Below are 15812 nucleotides of genomic sequence, written 5' to 3' on the forward strand. Positions count from 1 at the left end.
GAGGTTCGAAGATCCAATTTCCTTCTTCCTAAAGGAATGAAGGATTGTTGCCAGGAAGAGGGAACAACGTTTTATGTGGAACCCCAAACTTTTCACCTAATTTGGTGTTTGTGATTAGAACTGGGTAACGTTTTTTGGCCACAGCTTTTTTCACTGAAAAATGCATATTCGGGTTGGCCAAACATATTGCAAATTTGTGTCAATTTTGGCAGCTTATTTCTGTTGGGGAAAAAAGGGGATAAAATTCAGAAATGTCAAAATGGTGAGTTTCAATGTTTTCACAGTGAACAGTTTCAGCCTTTCAGGGTAGATTTACAAGGGGACTTGCATTCACAAATTGGAGGAGCTGGCAGTGGTGTTACCTCTTGCACACTATAGAGCAGTGGTGGGCAACCTGGGGCCCTCAGGCCGCACATGGCCTATCAGGATAATCCACTGGCGGGCCAACAGACAGTTTGTTTACATTTGCATGGCCACCCGCAGCTCCCAGTGGCTGCGGTTCACCACTCCCAGCCAATGGGAGCTGTGGGAAGCGGCAGCCAGCATGCCCCTGTGTCCCGCGCTGCTTCCCTCAGCTCCCATTGGCCAGGAATAGCGAACCTCAGTCACTGGGAGCTGCAGGCGACTGTGCAAATGTAAACAAATTGTCTGGCGGCCCGCCAATGGATTACCCTGACAGGCCGCAGGTTGCCCACCATTGCTATAGACCAAGGATTAGGGCATTCACCTGGGAGGGACAGACTGGGCTCAAGTCCCTGCTCCAGATCAGGGAATCAAACCTGGGTCTCCCACATCCCAGGTGAGTGCCCTAACCACTAGGCTATGAAATATAGGAGGGAGCACTACCACTGTGACTTCTCCTCCTCCATTCTGTGAATGCTACTGGCATTGAAGTTGCCTTGTGAATCTAACCCTTTGCTATTAATAGAAAAGTCTAGAAGTGTCCAACCTCAAATGATTTTTTTTTCAATTGTTTGGACCTGCCAATGAATCAAAAAATAATTTATTTTCACAGCTCTGTTGGTGACCACATTGTCAGCCTGGTAAGGGACCAAGGAACAGTTCTAGAGATATTCAGTTCTAGACAGAGGTTCACTAATCTCAGTGCAAGATACACATACGCGAGTTGGAAATAAGGGCAAAGAAGACCTTGCCTTCCTAGTTTTCAAGCAATCTATCCTTTCCATATACATATGGAATAAAAAGGGCTGGGTCAGGCACTATGCAGAAGAGTTTCCAAAGGGACTGAATTAAGGTTGTGTGTACCCATGATGATTTGAGTCCTGTATACTCAGTGATGCTTTGATTTACAGCTGTCATTTGACACATATGCCACTTCCATCACAGAATGATGCAGAATCCAAGCCTTCATTTAACAGAACAAATCATGGAATACCGCATCTACATTACATTAAACCATTTGTAATACTATTGCAGCTGCATCCATATACTACACAATCTACCTTTTTTAATACATTTTTCCTAATGCGAATGGAGCCATAGATGTGCCCACAGCAGAGGTTAGCTTCTCTCAGGGTCTGTAAACAATGCCATACCTTTTTTCTTCTTTCTGCTCTCAAAGCCACATCCAGACCCCTTCTAATGCCAGAGCTACACTTGCAAATATTTACAATGCCTGCAACAGACTTTACGAAGGTTGTATTGAAGATAGGAGACTATATTTAACCCTTCCCAAAGGCACCAGCTCTTGCTGAGGCTAAAGGACATGATCCTCACCCATTTAAAGTCACTAGAAAGACTCCCATTGAGTACAGTGGACTTTGAAGAAGGGGCCAAAAAGTACAACTTTACAAAAAACACAAGTGATATTTCCAAAATTGCCTTACCCGAAGGGGTGTGGGAGCATGCATCACATTGATTTTCAATGGAAACAAGCTCCTAAATTCCTTAGGCATGTTTGACGGCTTCCCACAAACTCACTGATATTTTTTTTAATTGACCCGTTACAAACAACCTGTCTGATTTGTTTCCCCTAAATTTAACCTCTGGGACAGGACCATGTATGGTAAATTCCAGATATATTAGATTAATTGTACCAGATTAAATGGGAAACAGCAAGAAAAGGTGATTAAAAGAATCAGGATTTTAATACCAAGCGATTGAAGAAATAACCTGACCTAGGAAGAGGTATTCTGTAAGTAGTTTAGGTAGGCCAGAAGGTGGCAGTCTTAGGAAGGACTTTGGATGAATAGTCTGATTTTCTTTACTGAAAATGTAGTGAATTGCCTTCCATACAGCTCTATACAAATCAGCCTATTCGGGTGATCTCAGAATCTGGATCCCTTTTGTTGAGGATGGAACATAAATTAACTGTTTCTTACTTGTGTACTGAATATACTTTGGGTGATCTGGTTCAGTCTTAGTTTGCAGAAAAAGCAGATTTTTTTTATTTTTTGTTTGTTTGTTTGTTTATGTGCTTTCCTTTGTAATTACACCTGTGTGACAGGTACCTTTTTTTTTTTTAAATATACAGCAAAATATTTCTATGATTGGATGGAAAAATGTTCAGTGTTTCTTCAAGTTATGTGTGGATCCCACTGTAAGTGCACATGCCTCTCATCATGTACATGAAAACAGAGCTGTTTTGATAAGCAGTGTCCATCAGGGCTGTGCATGCATCCTGTGCTTCCTCATACTCCCATATGAGCTGGGAATTGGTCCTGCTTTGAGCAGGGGGTTGGACTAGGTGACCTTCTGGGGTCCCTTCCAACCCTGATATTCTATGATTCTATGATTCTATGTGTCCATATAAAGGGCTGGGTGGCTTCATCCCTCTGTTCTGCCTGCTAGTTCTTCACTCAGGCTAAACTTCAAAACTTTCTAAAGTTTTTGGAGCCACTTCTGATCTACTGTATTGGACCACCATGAACTGATGCAACCCATTAGGACTCAAGTCTATTATTCAGACTCTGCCTCCCATACATACATCTTTGTACAGAGCTCCTTCTCATGGCAGACTCAAAATCTTCAGGCTTCAAACCCTGTGCATCCAGCGATGGACTAATCCCTCTGAAGGATGGGCACAGTAGGTGTCTCTATTTGCCTGGGGGAATTGCACATTCAGAGAAGATGCTTGGTGTGCTTGTCTTCCTCTGCTAGAATGCGTAAGTCACGAAACACAAGGCTTAATCACCATCTGCTGGCACAGTCCATGAAGGTCTCCTCAGACCCTAAGGAAATGAGCTCTGGAATCCTGCTGGTGGACAAGCCAGCATGATCCAGCACCACACTGAGCAAGCAGGTGATGCCTAAGACTAGCATGGAGAAGATGATGCTGAGGAAAGATCCAGCAGGTCTCAGTAGCAGCTGAAGTCAGGTCCTGAGAGGGCCACTCCAAACATGGAGGCAGAAGCTCAAGAAGGAGTGCAGTGTCCTCCCATAAGGACAAACACTGCTAAGTCTCCGGAGAGGAATCCACCAAGCCATGCAGGGTATCAAGGCCTGGGGAGAAGCAGCAACCTACAATGCAGCAACTCCTTCAGCACCAACCCCAGCTCCAGTGATGCACCCTTTAGATTTGACCCTGGCCTGAAGAAATGGGACACATCGACAGACCAAGCTGTCTCACCTCAGAGAATAAAAATCTGCTATAATGGTCAGGCTCTCTCACTGAACATCAAGGCACTCTCCTTCAGGGATGTGAATGGTGTTAGACTCGCTGGAGCCCAGGGCAGAAGCTAAGCACTGGGCTCCTACCCTGCCTTCTTTATCTGCTCACACATTGGATTTCTGCAACGTTTCTGAAGCCCAAGCCCCACTGCATGGGGCCCCCTGTGGTGTGCGGTCCTAGGCAATTGCCCTGCTTGCTGTACCCCTAATGCCAGCCCTTTGTACCATCTCTGAGGTCTGCAAAGCAGCTAAGTGAAGCAAGCCACTAACTTTTGGTAGACATTCTGCACTTGACATGGCAGCCAGGTTGGATGCCAAATTCAGGAGAGTAGTGCTTCAGTCACTTGTTGACAGATACAGCCGAAATCCCTCACTTCCACAATTCAGGGAGGATACAGCTTGTCTGTCACCTACAGAGATGCCCACTGGCACATATTCAAGGAAGCAACAGGTACCCTACAGTAACTATTTTTCTTGTGATGTTGTAGTCTGTGTGGGTCACACAGAACACCCTCCATTCCTGCTTTTAGGAATCTTCGGTGACACGGGCTTTGGGTTGTGAGGGAACTGAGGGAGCCACCCCGCCTTTTATGCTCTCATATACATAGGGCCCTACCAGTTTCACAGCCATGATAAACGCATCATGGACCATGAAATAAGCCCTTTCCCATGAAATCTGATTCCCCTGCTGCGCTGCTTCAACGAGTGCCCCAGCCAGGGGGCTCCTAGCTCCAGTTGGGCAGGGGAGGAACAGGACTTGTCCATACGCTGCACAGCCGCTCTTGGGCGTGGGGAGCTCAGACCCACCTCCGGAAACCTCCTGCAGCTGCCGGAAGCAGGAGTCCAGCTCTGAAGGCAGCACAGAAGTGAGGGTGGCAATCCTGTGGACCCCCTCCCACAACAGGTTTGTGACCCCGCACAATCCCCTTTTGGGTTGGGACCCCCACAGTTACAACACTGTGTGAAATTTACCAGTTTTCAAATCCTCTGGCCATGAGATTGACCATAATGGACCGTGAATTTGGTAGGGCACTATATATAGAAGCACTAGGAGACACAGGGCCCAAGTGCAGCCCCGATGGACACGGTTAACAAAAAAACCTCTGGTCTTGTGTGCATGAGGCACAGGTGCACCTACAGTGGGATCCACACTGACTACAATATCTCAAAGAACCACACCTATGGTAAGTAACTGTTCATTACTTGTATCCCAATATATGTAAAATGGGAGTAAAAACTTTACTTTTGTATTAATAAACCCTTTCTTTATACCTGCCATTTCTAGTTTCTGCTAGTATCAACAAAAATAACTTTTTTTCTTTCTAAAATAATTTAGAATTGGGGAAGATGAGTCAGCAGTTGTGTGTCCTGTGATTGATGTGATTGAATGGAATACATTCGAGTACTTGGGAAATGCTGGGGAACCACAGATTGGAGGGTTTGACTGGAGACTGGTCTTCACTTGGCATGTTATCCCAGAGAGGGAGCAAAAAAAAAGAAGATCCAAAACTGATGTAATCAGGTGAATATTATTTTGATGTATCTTCATTTTAAATGTCAAATTTTATAAAATTTACAAATTTTAACTTCAGCTGAAGGTAAATAAAATAATTTGTATAACTGAGCACTTAGCATTCAACACTGAAACTGAAAATATAGAGTTTTAAAAAAATTGTTCTTTCTTTTTTTAATGTAGTTCCAGTCACCATGCTTTTGGCAAAATTTTGCTTTTAAAAAAGAAATCTGCATTACCTTTGCTATGTAAATTGTCATGAATGCTTTTACTCAGGAAGCCTTTCTTGCCATATAAAATAGGTTTAATGCTAAATCTAATGGAATACCAGAAGAACACTTGAAAAAGATAAGGAAAGGAGACTTGGAGAGAATAGCAAGTGACGATTTATGCACACAAATAAGAAGCTTGGCAAACAGGCAAGAGGCAATAGTTAAAATGAAATCATAAGGTTTGATAGTACTGAAACAGGCAGCCTAATTCATATATTAGCAGCTTATTGTCCTATTAAGAGAGCTGGAAAAATCCATTAATCAAGAGTGAGTAGGAATATTTCCTGTGTGAGTGTCATCAGTTTGTTCAGAATCTCAGCTTTTGATGATATTTAAAATAAAATTAAAAAAAAATCCCAATATGAAAAATGTAAACCAATGCAGTGATGTCTTTCTGTGTTTTCAGAGACACAGCTCTGGAGGAGACAGAGCAAGAGGGTGCATGCTGCTTAGGGCACTGGTGTATTATGGCCTGACAAGCAGTCTTGGTCCTTGGGCTAGTAGGTTTCGTATACATTTTTTAGGCCTTGCCTATTAACACTGGTGGGTTTACTCAGAGTAGCTACGACTCCACATGAATGATGGTGGCAGAATCAGGGCCTACGGGCTGATGAGTGCAACTATTCATTAGTGAGTCCTTACTCCATCAAGTAGTCTCATTTAAGTAAATGGGACATACTCACATAGGTATACATAAGGGTTGTAATAATGGGTCCTAAATGAGAAGCTAAAATGGGAAGGATACTGTCCTTAGGAGGAGACAGCAAAAGCAGTGAGGAGTAATGACACTATGTATGAAATGTATCACAGGCAACGGAAGACGTAAGAGGAAGAGGTTATGATAATCTATTAAGTAAAGCTGGGGAGTGTTGGCAGAAATAAATGATTAATTGTATGTGGTTAGCATAGGCCAACGAACATGGAGCTACTGGAGAAGGCTTTTCTTGAGGAAGGCTACGTCAGCTCATATGGAAAGAAGTAATTCTGCAAGATCAGGCTGTATCTACAGGTTCAAATCTAGATAGTGATGGTTCTCCCTTTATTCTCAAGCTAAATTGGACCAGATCCTCAGTTGATGTAAACTAGCATAGCTCCACAAACTTCAGTTAGCTACAGTGTTTTACACCAGCTGAGGATCTGGCCCACAGAATTCTGTGTGGAAGTTTTAGATAAGACTTTAAACAAACATCCCATACAACAAACATATCTTCAATTTGAGCTCATGATGCATTTTTTGGAAGAGATAGGGTTTGCCCAGTGTGATTGTACTAAATGGCCACTGATCCCTGCAGTTGTATAACATCCTGCGTGTTGCTGGGTGGCTGCTGCCCTCCACCTTGGAGGCGTCTCCAGTTCAGCAGTGGATACTATGCTCCAGGAACAGTATTTGTATCCTCAGCATTTAATTAGAGGCCCCTGCCTTTATTTACAACCTATCCTCCAAAGCCTTCATCAAATACAGAATTATTCATTTCTTCCTAGGCTTTTTAGGGCTCTTGTCACCAGAATATCTGAGTGCCTCACAAACATTAAAGAATTTATCTCCTCTGAGAGATGAGACCATTATTTTTTAAAGACGGAGAAACTAAGACAGTAGTGCAGTACTTCTCAACATATTTTGGTTCACAACCCCCAAAAATAGTTTAAACATACGTATTCCACAGCTCACTAAGTCACAAGATCCTTTGGCCACAAAAGTTTGTAAGATTATTTTTTATCGTGGTAAAAAATGGGTAGTTTTCGGGTACTGAGTAGGAAATGTTTGGGCTTATGGGGCTGCTGCTAAGAGATAATACAAGGCTCTGGGGATTATGGAACTTGGATAAGGGTATATAGTTAGCTGAGGGAGCAATAGTGTTGGGTGGGGGAACTGGCTTCTGTTTGTGGGGGGACAAGTGCTGGAGTGAGGCAGGAGAGTTGGCTGCTGGTGGAGGTTCTTCTGTCTTTTCTGCCTCACCTTGCTCCACCGGAACAGCATGCAGCTACAGGGCAGAGAACGTGCTGCTGCAATGGGTTGCCTGTTTGACCTCATTTTGACTTATTAATGTGAATTGATCACTACGCTAAAAATGTAGTAGTAGCCTGGGTGTAGTGATCACAACCTAATTAAATTTGTTATGTGCAAGAAGAATATAGTCCTGACAGCAATATATGTATTTGCTGCTTTAAAAGGGCCAACTCTTCCCACAGCTGAAAACAATTTATAGACAAAATTATATACATTCTATGTAGATAGCATTGCTCCACTGGAAACAACAGACTTAGATTTCCTTGGCAGACTTCTTGACTCAGAATCTGTCAAAATGGCTATTTATGTCACATTTTGGCCTCTCCAGTTACATTAGTTAGGCACTGTCAACAAATTTAAAAAAAACACTTGAGAGCATATCCTTTCAAGGGTTATACCCACTTTAGGGGCTTAATCCATTGAAGTCTGAGAGTTTTGTCATTGACTTAAGTGGGAGCAAGATTAAGCCCTTATTTTGTTGAAGGCAAGAGGCATGTATTTTCATTCATTACAAAGCAACTGTGTCCTGTGGTGACACTAAAATATACCTTGCTTTATCTTAATGTTATATTTACTTTCCCAGAATTTTTTTTGCAAGTCCATTCTTAATGCTTAAGTATTATATCATTAGGATACTTACCTGATGTGTTGTCTATTGTTGCTTTGTAACTAGAGAACAATTAAGAAAATAGTAGATGTATGTGTAGATTCCTCCCCCTTCCCCACACCCAATCCAGAATGATTTTTCTCTTGCATAGGTCTCCAACCATGGCTGGTGGATTGTTTGCTGTCAGCAAGAAATATTTTGACTATCTTGGCTCTTATGACACAGGAATGGAAGTATGGGGAGGAGAAAACCTTGAATTCTCATTTAGGGTAAGTGAAACAATCAGCAATTTTGTTGGAAGGTAAAAACTGGCTTTATCTTACACTTGCTTCTTTACATCTTCTGCACAGGGAGGTAGGCTTAACATAGAGCTCTGTAAACGTGGCAGTATTTGCACAGAGATTTCCAAGAGTTTGTTTACATCATTCTTATGCTCCAGAAATTATACTTACCCCCACAGTGGTCATTTTGGAAGCAAAATGTGCAGAAATGTACTTTTATTGAGAAAGTCAGTGTGAAATTTTGAGAAGTGGGATGATGGCCATCTTTGAAATTTGCCTTTGGTGGACTGTGAAGTAAGGAGAGAGGATGGGAGGAAAGAGAGAAGTTTATAGCTATATTGACCCATACCTGGAACTTCTATAGTGGTTGGAGTGAGAGGGAAGGTGGGAGGAGAGAAAGATACAGCAGCTATTGATAGAGCAGAGGCCAGACCGTGCTCCTTCAAAGCTTTACCCAGTTTGACTTTAGGAATAGGCTGGGGGCATCAACAGCAAACCCCTTGCAAAGATGGTGAAAAGGGATGATCTACATACCTCCATCGCAATAAATTGGGGTCACTACCAAGAGGGCTCTCTTAAAGAGCACCCACAAAGCAGTGTACTGTGCAACAGGTGATGGTTATGCAGTTCAGAGATGGGAGAACTGCCATGCATGAAGTAGTAGCATCTCACGGGTGAGTGGGTCTGGCTAGTCTCTCCAGGGGTAGCATTCGGAGAATAATCAAGGTAGGTGGCTATGCTAGAGTGGGAAGGGTTCTTGGTACAGAAGGAGGGAGGAGATACAGGCCAACACATTTTGATGGCAAAGGGGCTTCTTGTCCTCTACTTTTTCTGTGATTACTGGTACTGCTGCAGTTTTCCAAGTGAGCACTGGCTGTTCATGCTTTAGCCCGTGTGGTCCTCCTCTTGCTAGAGGTGCATTGTTAACTTGTAGTCCAACTTAAGGTCACATTATCAGCTTGTGTGGGCTTCAGAACTGGGTACTTGGGATTTTATTGTTTTTGCTCATCACCAGAAAAGACTTCTGGCAATATTGATATCTCTGTGGTAAATCACTCTTTTTTGTTGCACAGCTTGTCTCAGAATTGATTACTCATGGGTTAATGCCCGCCGCCTGTGGAATCTGGAGGTGGTCCATTATTGTTGCTGGAGCCTCCAGAACTAAGCTCCACCCTTCAGTTTAGGCCACCAGATATTCTGCTTCTGGTGATGGAACAAGTTGGTGGTGCAGTTTCTCCTATTTTCTTTGAAAACCTTTTTATTTTTATTCATTTTTGTGCAGTGGTGACTTAGTCTTCCTCTTCGGTTTCCTCCACCCCTAGATTAGGTTTCAACCACCTGGATGTGTCACTGCAGCACCCTCCTGCCAGCCTCCTCTGGCCCCACTCAGGCATGGCTGAGCTGTCCTGCAAACACCTGGCTTAAATCTAATGTGAGGGAGCACTTACAGGCTCTGCCAGGGGTGAAATATGCCCTGCCTGTTCCCAGGGCCAGGGGCTCGGAGTCAGACTGGCATGCTAGGTCCCCACCCTGCTCTGTGAAGTCATGACTTCAAAGCACAAAAGCCCACTTGGGGTTTCTGAGCTTTGGGAAAAGAACCTAAGGACAAAGAGAAAGCTATCTGGCCAGCTTAGTGGGCAAGTCCTACAAAAGAGCTGGGCTGGAGGTGGAAAAACCCTGATCCAGATACTGAAGAGGGTCCTCCGCTCCTTGGGGAAAGTAGCAGGGCTCCTACCCAGCTCCCCTTCCTCCCACTACGAATTGGGGGAGTTTCATGACACTCAGGGTAAGTGCTGCAAACCCTGGAGATTCCCAAAAGGCAAAAGCAAATGTGTCCTTCGCAAGGCAATAATAAATATTGTTGCAGTGATAATCAGGAGTTTAACCCCTTCTCCTTTACCTTCTCCCACTGAGAGTGTGTTTGCTGGGGCTTTTCTCTTACACAGATGCCGTCTCACAAGGCTCTGTACCATGCTCACTGCTCCCCACCCCCTTGCAGCACGTCTGGGCATGTGAAGAAGCCTGTCCCCACTGTACAGCCCTGCTTCAGGCTGCAGCCTACGGGGAATTGTGCCTGGCTGGCTCCCAGCCCAGGGACCCTCACTCTGCTGGGGACGGGCTAAGAGTCAGGCAGCAGTGGAATGGGATTTGTGCCTTGTGATCATCAGCCAGCCCTCGCTCTGCCAGGGACAGGGGCCTCCCTTTCTCCACCTCTCCCCTGCTTCAAGGCTGGCTCTGCACACAGGCCTTATGAGCAGCAGGCAGTCTGTGCCCAGACCAGAGGCACTTGCCAATTCCACTCCCCACAAAGCTGCACCTTCATGGGATTACAGGGAGGCAAGTGAGAATTCCCTTCTCATGATCAGATGATCCTGACTGACTGAAGAAAGCCCTGAGTGGTACTAGGTTGCTCCTACAGCACTTACCGGGGTGCTAACCACCCTGGGGGAGCAGGCAGACAGCCTTTCAGCTCCCACAGACATTTTCACAACTGAGGTATGTGTATCAGTACCCTCCTCTGTTACGTGGTCCCCAGGCCAGGGTGAACATTGTACTACCGTCCTCCTGTAAACAGTCAGGAGAAGAAATACCACATATGCATCACAAAAAAACAAACACCTACTGGAATTTTCCAGCACAGTACACCAGTGTCTTTCAAGTAACTCATTAATACTAATAAAACATCTTCCCTTTCAAGCTTTATTAGATACATGGTTTCCCATTGATGCCTCCTTTGAGGACATCATAAGATCCAAATGGGGACATCTGATTAAACCAAATGTTAAACTAACACATTTGTACATAAACAAAGAAATTTCATACATTTTGGGAGTCTAAAGGTGCGGCAGTAGCTGTACCAGTGAAAGACATAATCACACCATCTGAAGGGGACTTTCTTCCAAAAGACCTCATAGACTACAGTAGTGATGGCACACAGCACAGCAATTTCAAAGCCTCAGCAATAGCCTTTCAAACCAAAGGTTTTTCATATATTTAGTAAGGAAAGCCTACTGTGCGGCAAATAAGTGACTCATTGTCTGAAGGAATGATCCTTGCTTGGATTGGGACATCTTGGGTTCTGTCTTGGTTAAGATGTGATTTGTGACAAGCAATGGTTCTAACTTGGCGGTTGCAAGGAAGCCATGTTATACCCACAAATAGCCATTGTTCATCCTAAATGGATATCTTGTGCAAACTTGCAGGTGAGGAGCCATTGGCGGAAAATCAGAGAAACTAGTAGCTGGGCTTGCAAAGAGGCCTCAGCCCTCACTGTCGAAGCCAGCATAGCAATCTATTGTTGGCTACAAACACCAGTGGTATCCAAGAAGGGACTATTACCCTCACAGAGAGAAAAATCTGGAGCAGTGAAGCTTACAAAGCAACCTAGAAAAACTGTCTTCCAACCACCAAAATCCTCATTATGGAAAGACAAAGAGCATTTGCGTACAAGCTTTCACATTTCCTGTACAGGAAGTTTCTTCCTTCTGATCCACCCTCATAACCTAGAGCTTTAAGTGGCTGGTTGTAGTCACAGCAAGGCACAGGCTGCATGTTATGCACCTATACCCATGCACGGACAACATGCCAATCAGTACTCTGTCAAGAGAAAAAGACCCATTCTGAAATGAACAGCTGCTGGAAAGGATTCATAGCCACCAGTTCTTCAAAATCCAGAGGAGCTTTTGATCACAATGCAGAGAATTGCTCATCCAGGGCTCAAAACAGACATGGCTCTGGCTGTAATTTTACCACAATGATAAAGATGTGCAAAGATCCAAAATTTCATCACATCAAACATTTCCTGAGGATCCTCAGTAGCCAATTATCTCCAATGGTTGGGATTCCTAGTGCCATGCATCCGCTTTGGCCCCTGAGGGGATTTCTCAAAATGCACCTGCAAAAATTATTTCTGAGGACATAGAATCATGCACTTGATGCGACGTAAAATTAGGAGTCATTCTCAGATCACAGCTGAATGCCTCTTTGTGGGGAGGTAAGGTAAGTACATACAGCATGCTGAAAGCCAGCCCAACTTTCACTCTAGACCTTTGCATATTCTCTGTGGCAGCAAGCATACCTGGAAAACAAATTTCCAAAATCTCACAGTATATGTCCTTTTAGTTTATTTCAACACCTCTATCAGGGTGTATCTTTAAAAACAAAAAGAAGAAAAACCCACAAACATATGGATCAGGTTCTGTCTGTGACAGTGACTAGTACCAGCTGCATCAGTAGAAGGTGCAAGAAACCATATATTGAGCAATTATGATAGTTGCAGAGGAAGTCTCCTCCTACTTCCTGGTTGAGATTGGCTTATGATTGGGCATGAGTGTTGATATCCTTTCTGAAACATGTAAAGTAAACATGCCATGCCAATGGAAATAATTCCTGGGTAAAGAAGAATCTGCTGCTTTTCAAGACAGTTTACATAAAGGATACGAAAAGAGGAAAAGGGAGAGTTGTGGTCCTCCTCCTAGTCCAAAGGCCCAGAAGGAACTTTGCACTTGCTAGAGAGTCAAGGACTCCACATTGTACCTGCGGAAAACATAAGAGCTCTTGAAGCAGAGATTCCTTCATTCAGACTGTGAACACTTAGAGCTAACAGCCTGGGTATCAGAAGAGAAGTGTAGGTCAGCATGGATCCTCCATTCTCCCTTGGAAATTCTGAAGTAGGCTTCCAAGGCAGGGGTATGGAATCCCCGTTACTGGAGGCTTTTAAGAACAGATTGGGCAAACACCTGTTAGAGATGGTCTAAGTTTACATGGTCCTGCCTCAGGGCAGGGGGCTGGACTTCACAACCTCTTGAGGTCCTTCCAACTTTATATTTCTATGATTCTGTGGCTAACCTCTCATACAGTTTGGTATCCAGACAGAACTCAACCAGGATATTTCACTCCTTGATCTGGTCAAAATAACATTTCTAGTGTGAGGGGAAACAAAGCTCTTTGGGGGCAGCAGCTGCAGCTGTGTTTGTTTAATACCCAGCCTAATGGGGCCCTAACCTCTCATAGCTTATTGTAATACAAGTATTATAATAATCTCAAAGCTCTGGTGATCTCAGCTACACTAGTGTTTTTCCAGGCGGGTTGGTGTGCGTCCTGTAAGCAGGCACTGTAGAAACATGAGTACCAGCTATAGTGACATTTTATAGCCAGGCACATCAGATCTTCCTTTTGGGTATCAGATGCCAAGTTTAATCATAGTGACAAATTAGACAAGCTTGTGGCTGGTCTTTCTGGTGCCCATTACCTCTGAAAGGCAAGTTTGAGAATTTGTTCCCACATCCCTACAAGAACCACACTGCCTTGAGGAAGGGGTTATCCTTATAGCTCCAGAAATCTCTCTCTTCAAAGTAAGTTCCTCTTTTTCACAATTCCTGGGAAACAGTTCTCCCATCACTGTGTTCTAACACCTGGAAGGTTGTGGCATAAATGGACTAGAGCTCTAAAGATATATTTCAAGCATATGGAGTACATATGCCAACTGCACCCTGTTCATCTCATTCTGTCCAAAATGCCAAGGCCGACGGCCTCCAGGTTGCTGCAGGCAAGACGTAAAAATTCTGCACCAGTTGGCATGCTACGCATCTGGGAAACAATTCACTGCAGTCCCTTTAGACACGGAGGGAAAAGTGTCTGAGTCTCCTCTGTGGAAGATTTGCAAAGTAAGTTTCCATTCCTCTGCAGAGGCATCCTTTGGTAAGAAGGGGCTACTGGGTTGGTTCCCACATAATTTCTTAGTTTATACTACTCTTGCTTTATATGGGGAGAACTTCCATTCCTGCCTGTTACTGTACAATAATGATTAAACTCTGCTTATCCTTTCCCTCCTACATCTGGTATTTACTGATCACTACATTCCCTGAGTAATGAACGAGGAGAGAAGCTGTGCAGCCAAATGAGAATTTTCATACCTGATAAGTTTATTTTATGTCTGTCAGCACCTTCTCTCCGAATTCAACCCAACCTGGTAGTCTGGTAAATGAACAGAATATAAATTGAAAATTTTCTCTAAAGGGAGGCTTAGACATATATTGTGTTAAGGTTAATTTAATACATTATACCAAGTTGCCAAACCACTAAGGTAAGGCTGGAGTGTTTCTACAACTGTGGAAGAACTCTTCTCCTGGCCAAGTTTGAGGGTGGAGCTTAGTCCTGAATAGCATCCAGTAGCAACAATATTGGATCACCTCCAAATTCCATAGCTGGTGGGGGCATTTACCCATTCGTAATGAATTCAGAGAGATGCTGCTAAGAGAAAGAAAAAGGATCAAGTACAAAATTTCTCATTTTTCCCCCTCTTACCCTGTGACAATGGATTTAAGTAATAGACAGTTTTATGGTGACATCTACTGAAGCAAGGAGGCAGAGAGTTCCATTAGTCTCCTGAAGCCTGGAGTGTCTTTCTACAGTTTGCTTTTCCTCCTAACTTTGGAAAAAAGTAATCTTCACTACTGCTCTCTCCTGCCTGATTCTGTAGTGCAGGGACCAAGAAGACAGGATAAAAATGAAGAAGGGGGTTAAAAAGAAAAGGACAGAAGTCTGATGGCTTTGTTTCAAATTGGATGGAGAGGATGGAAGGCAATCTTCCAAACCCTGAGGCCAAGTACCCCACCTTCTCAGTCAGGGCCAGCCATTGTCTGATGTCACAACTCCTTCCTCTGCATAAAGATGGAGTGAGGAAGGTGTCACCTGCAGGCAGAAATTGCATTTTTCACATGGGGAATACAAGAGTTGTCTAGCTGGATGGTTAGAATTGCATGAAGGCAGGGAAACACCAGAGGGCCCTTTGCTAGGTTGTACCTCGAGGGAGCCCCTTTTGAATGAGGTTGGGTTCCTCTCTTATCCCAAGATATCCTTTCCTGGATATTGGTATCTCTGTAGAGCCAGTTTGGAGTTTGAGGTGTGGTCCTCTGGCTGTTTGTCTCAGGGAGGACGTCCTATTCTGGGGAGGCATAAAGCAGTTCAAACAAAAATAGCCCTGCACCCCATAAAATGGTCTAGGCTCACCCTGTGGTTTCCTGCAAGGCAAAATATAAGTAGTCTCTGCGAAGGGGGCCTGGACTCCTAATCCCATGTGTCCAAAGGACCCTGAAGTTCCTAAAAAGGAAAACAAAACAAAAATGGTCCCTCTACTCTTCAGCATCTTCCCTGATAAGCAGCCCCTGCTCTGTGGAGTCTGGGAGCCCTGTGTTCTAGCTCTGCTCATCTCAGATTGCCACCCTGGACTGGACTTGGATCCTCCCTTTTAAGGACCCACTGCTCTCCAGGTGCAACAGGCCTCACAGATGCACCAGGTTGAGGCTGATTGTGTCCAAAGAATGTCTTTAACATCTTCCTGACTGGAGTGCAGGAATCTGCCCACCACAGTCTCCAACAGGCTGAATCTAGAGCAGCAGAAATTCCGGCAGGACCTGAAAGAACAGAAGCAGAAGGGGGATCTCCCAGGGTGGGGCACAGAAGGCAGCTGGGGACAGAAGAAATACCCCTCAGAGAAGGA

At 44.2% G+C, this 15812-nt stretch overlaps 1 protein-coding gene across 1 annotated transcript in view; it reads left to right on the forward strand.

Moving 5' to 3' along the window:
- GALNT12 (polypeptide N-acetylgalactosaminyltransferase 12) overlaps positions 1-15812 on the forward strand; it is an 87155-nt gene that overhangs the window by 26506 nt on the left and 44837 nt on the right. Inside the window, exons 4-5 of the mRNA XM_073332463.2 lie at positions 4967-5152; positions 8182-8299. Coding sequence (XP_073188564.1) covers positions 4967-5152; positions 8182-8299 — 304 coding nt within the window. The remainder of the gene's footprint in view (positions 1-4966; positions 5153-8181; positions 8300-15812) is intronic.

This window comes from Lepidochelys kempii, chromosome 2, assembly GCF_965140285.1.
Source record: "Lepidochelys kempii isolate rLepKem1 chromosome 2, rLepKem1.hap1, whole genome shotgun sequence".
NCBI classification, from domain to species: Eukaryota; Metazoa; Chordata; order Testudines; family Cheloniidae; genus Lepidochelys; species Lepidochelys kempii.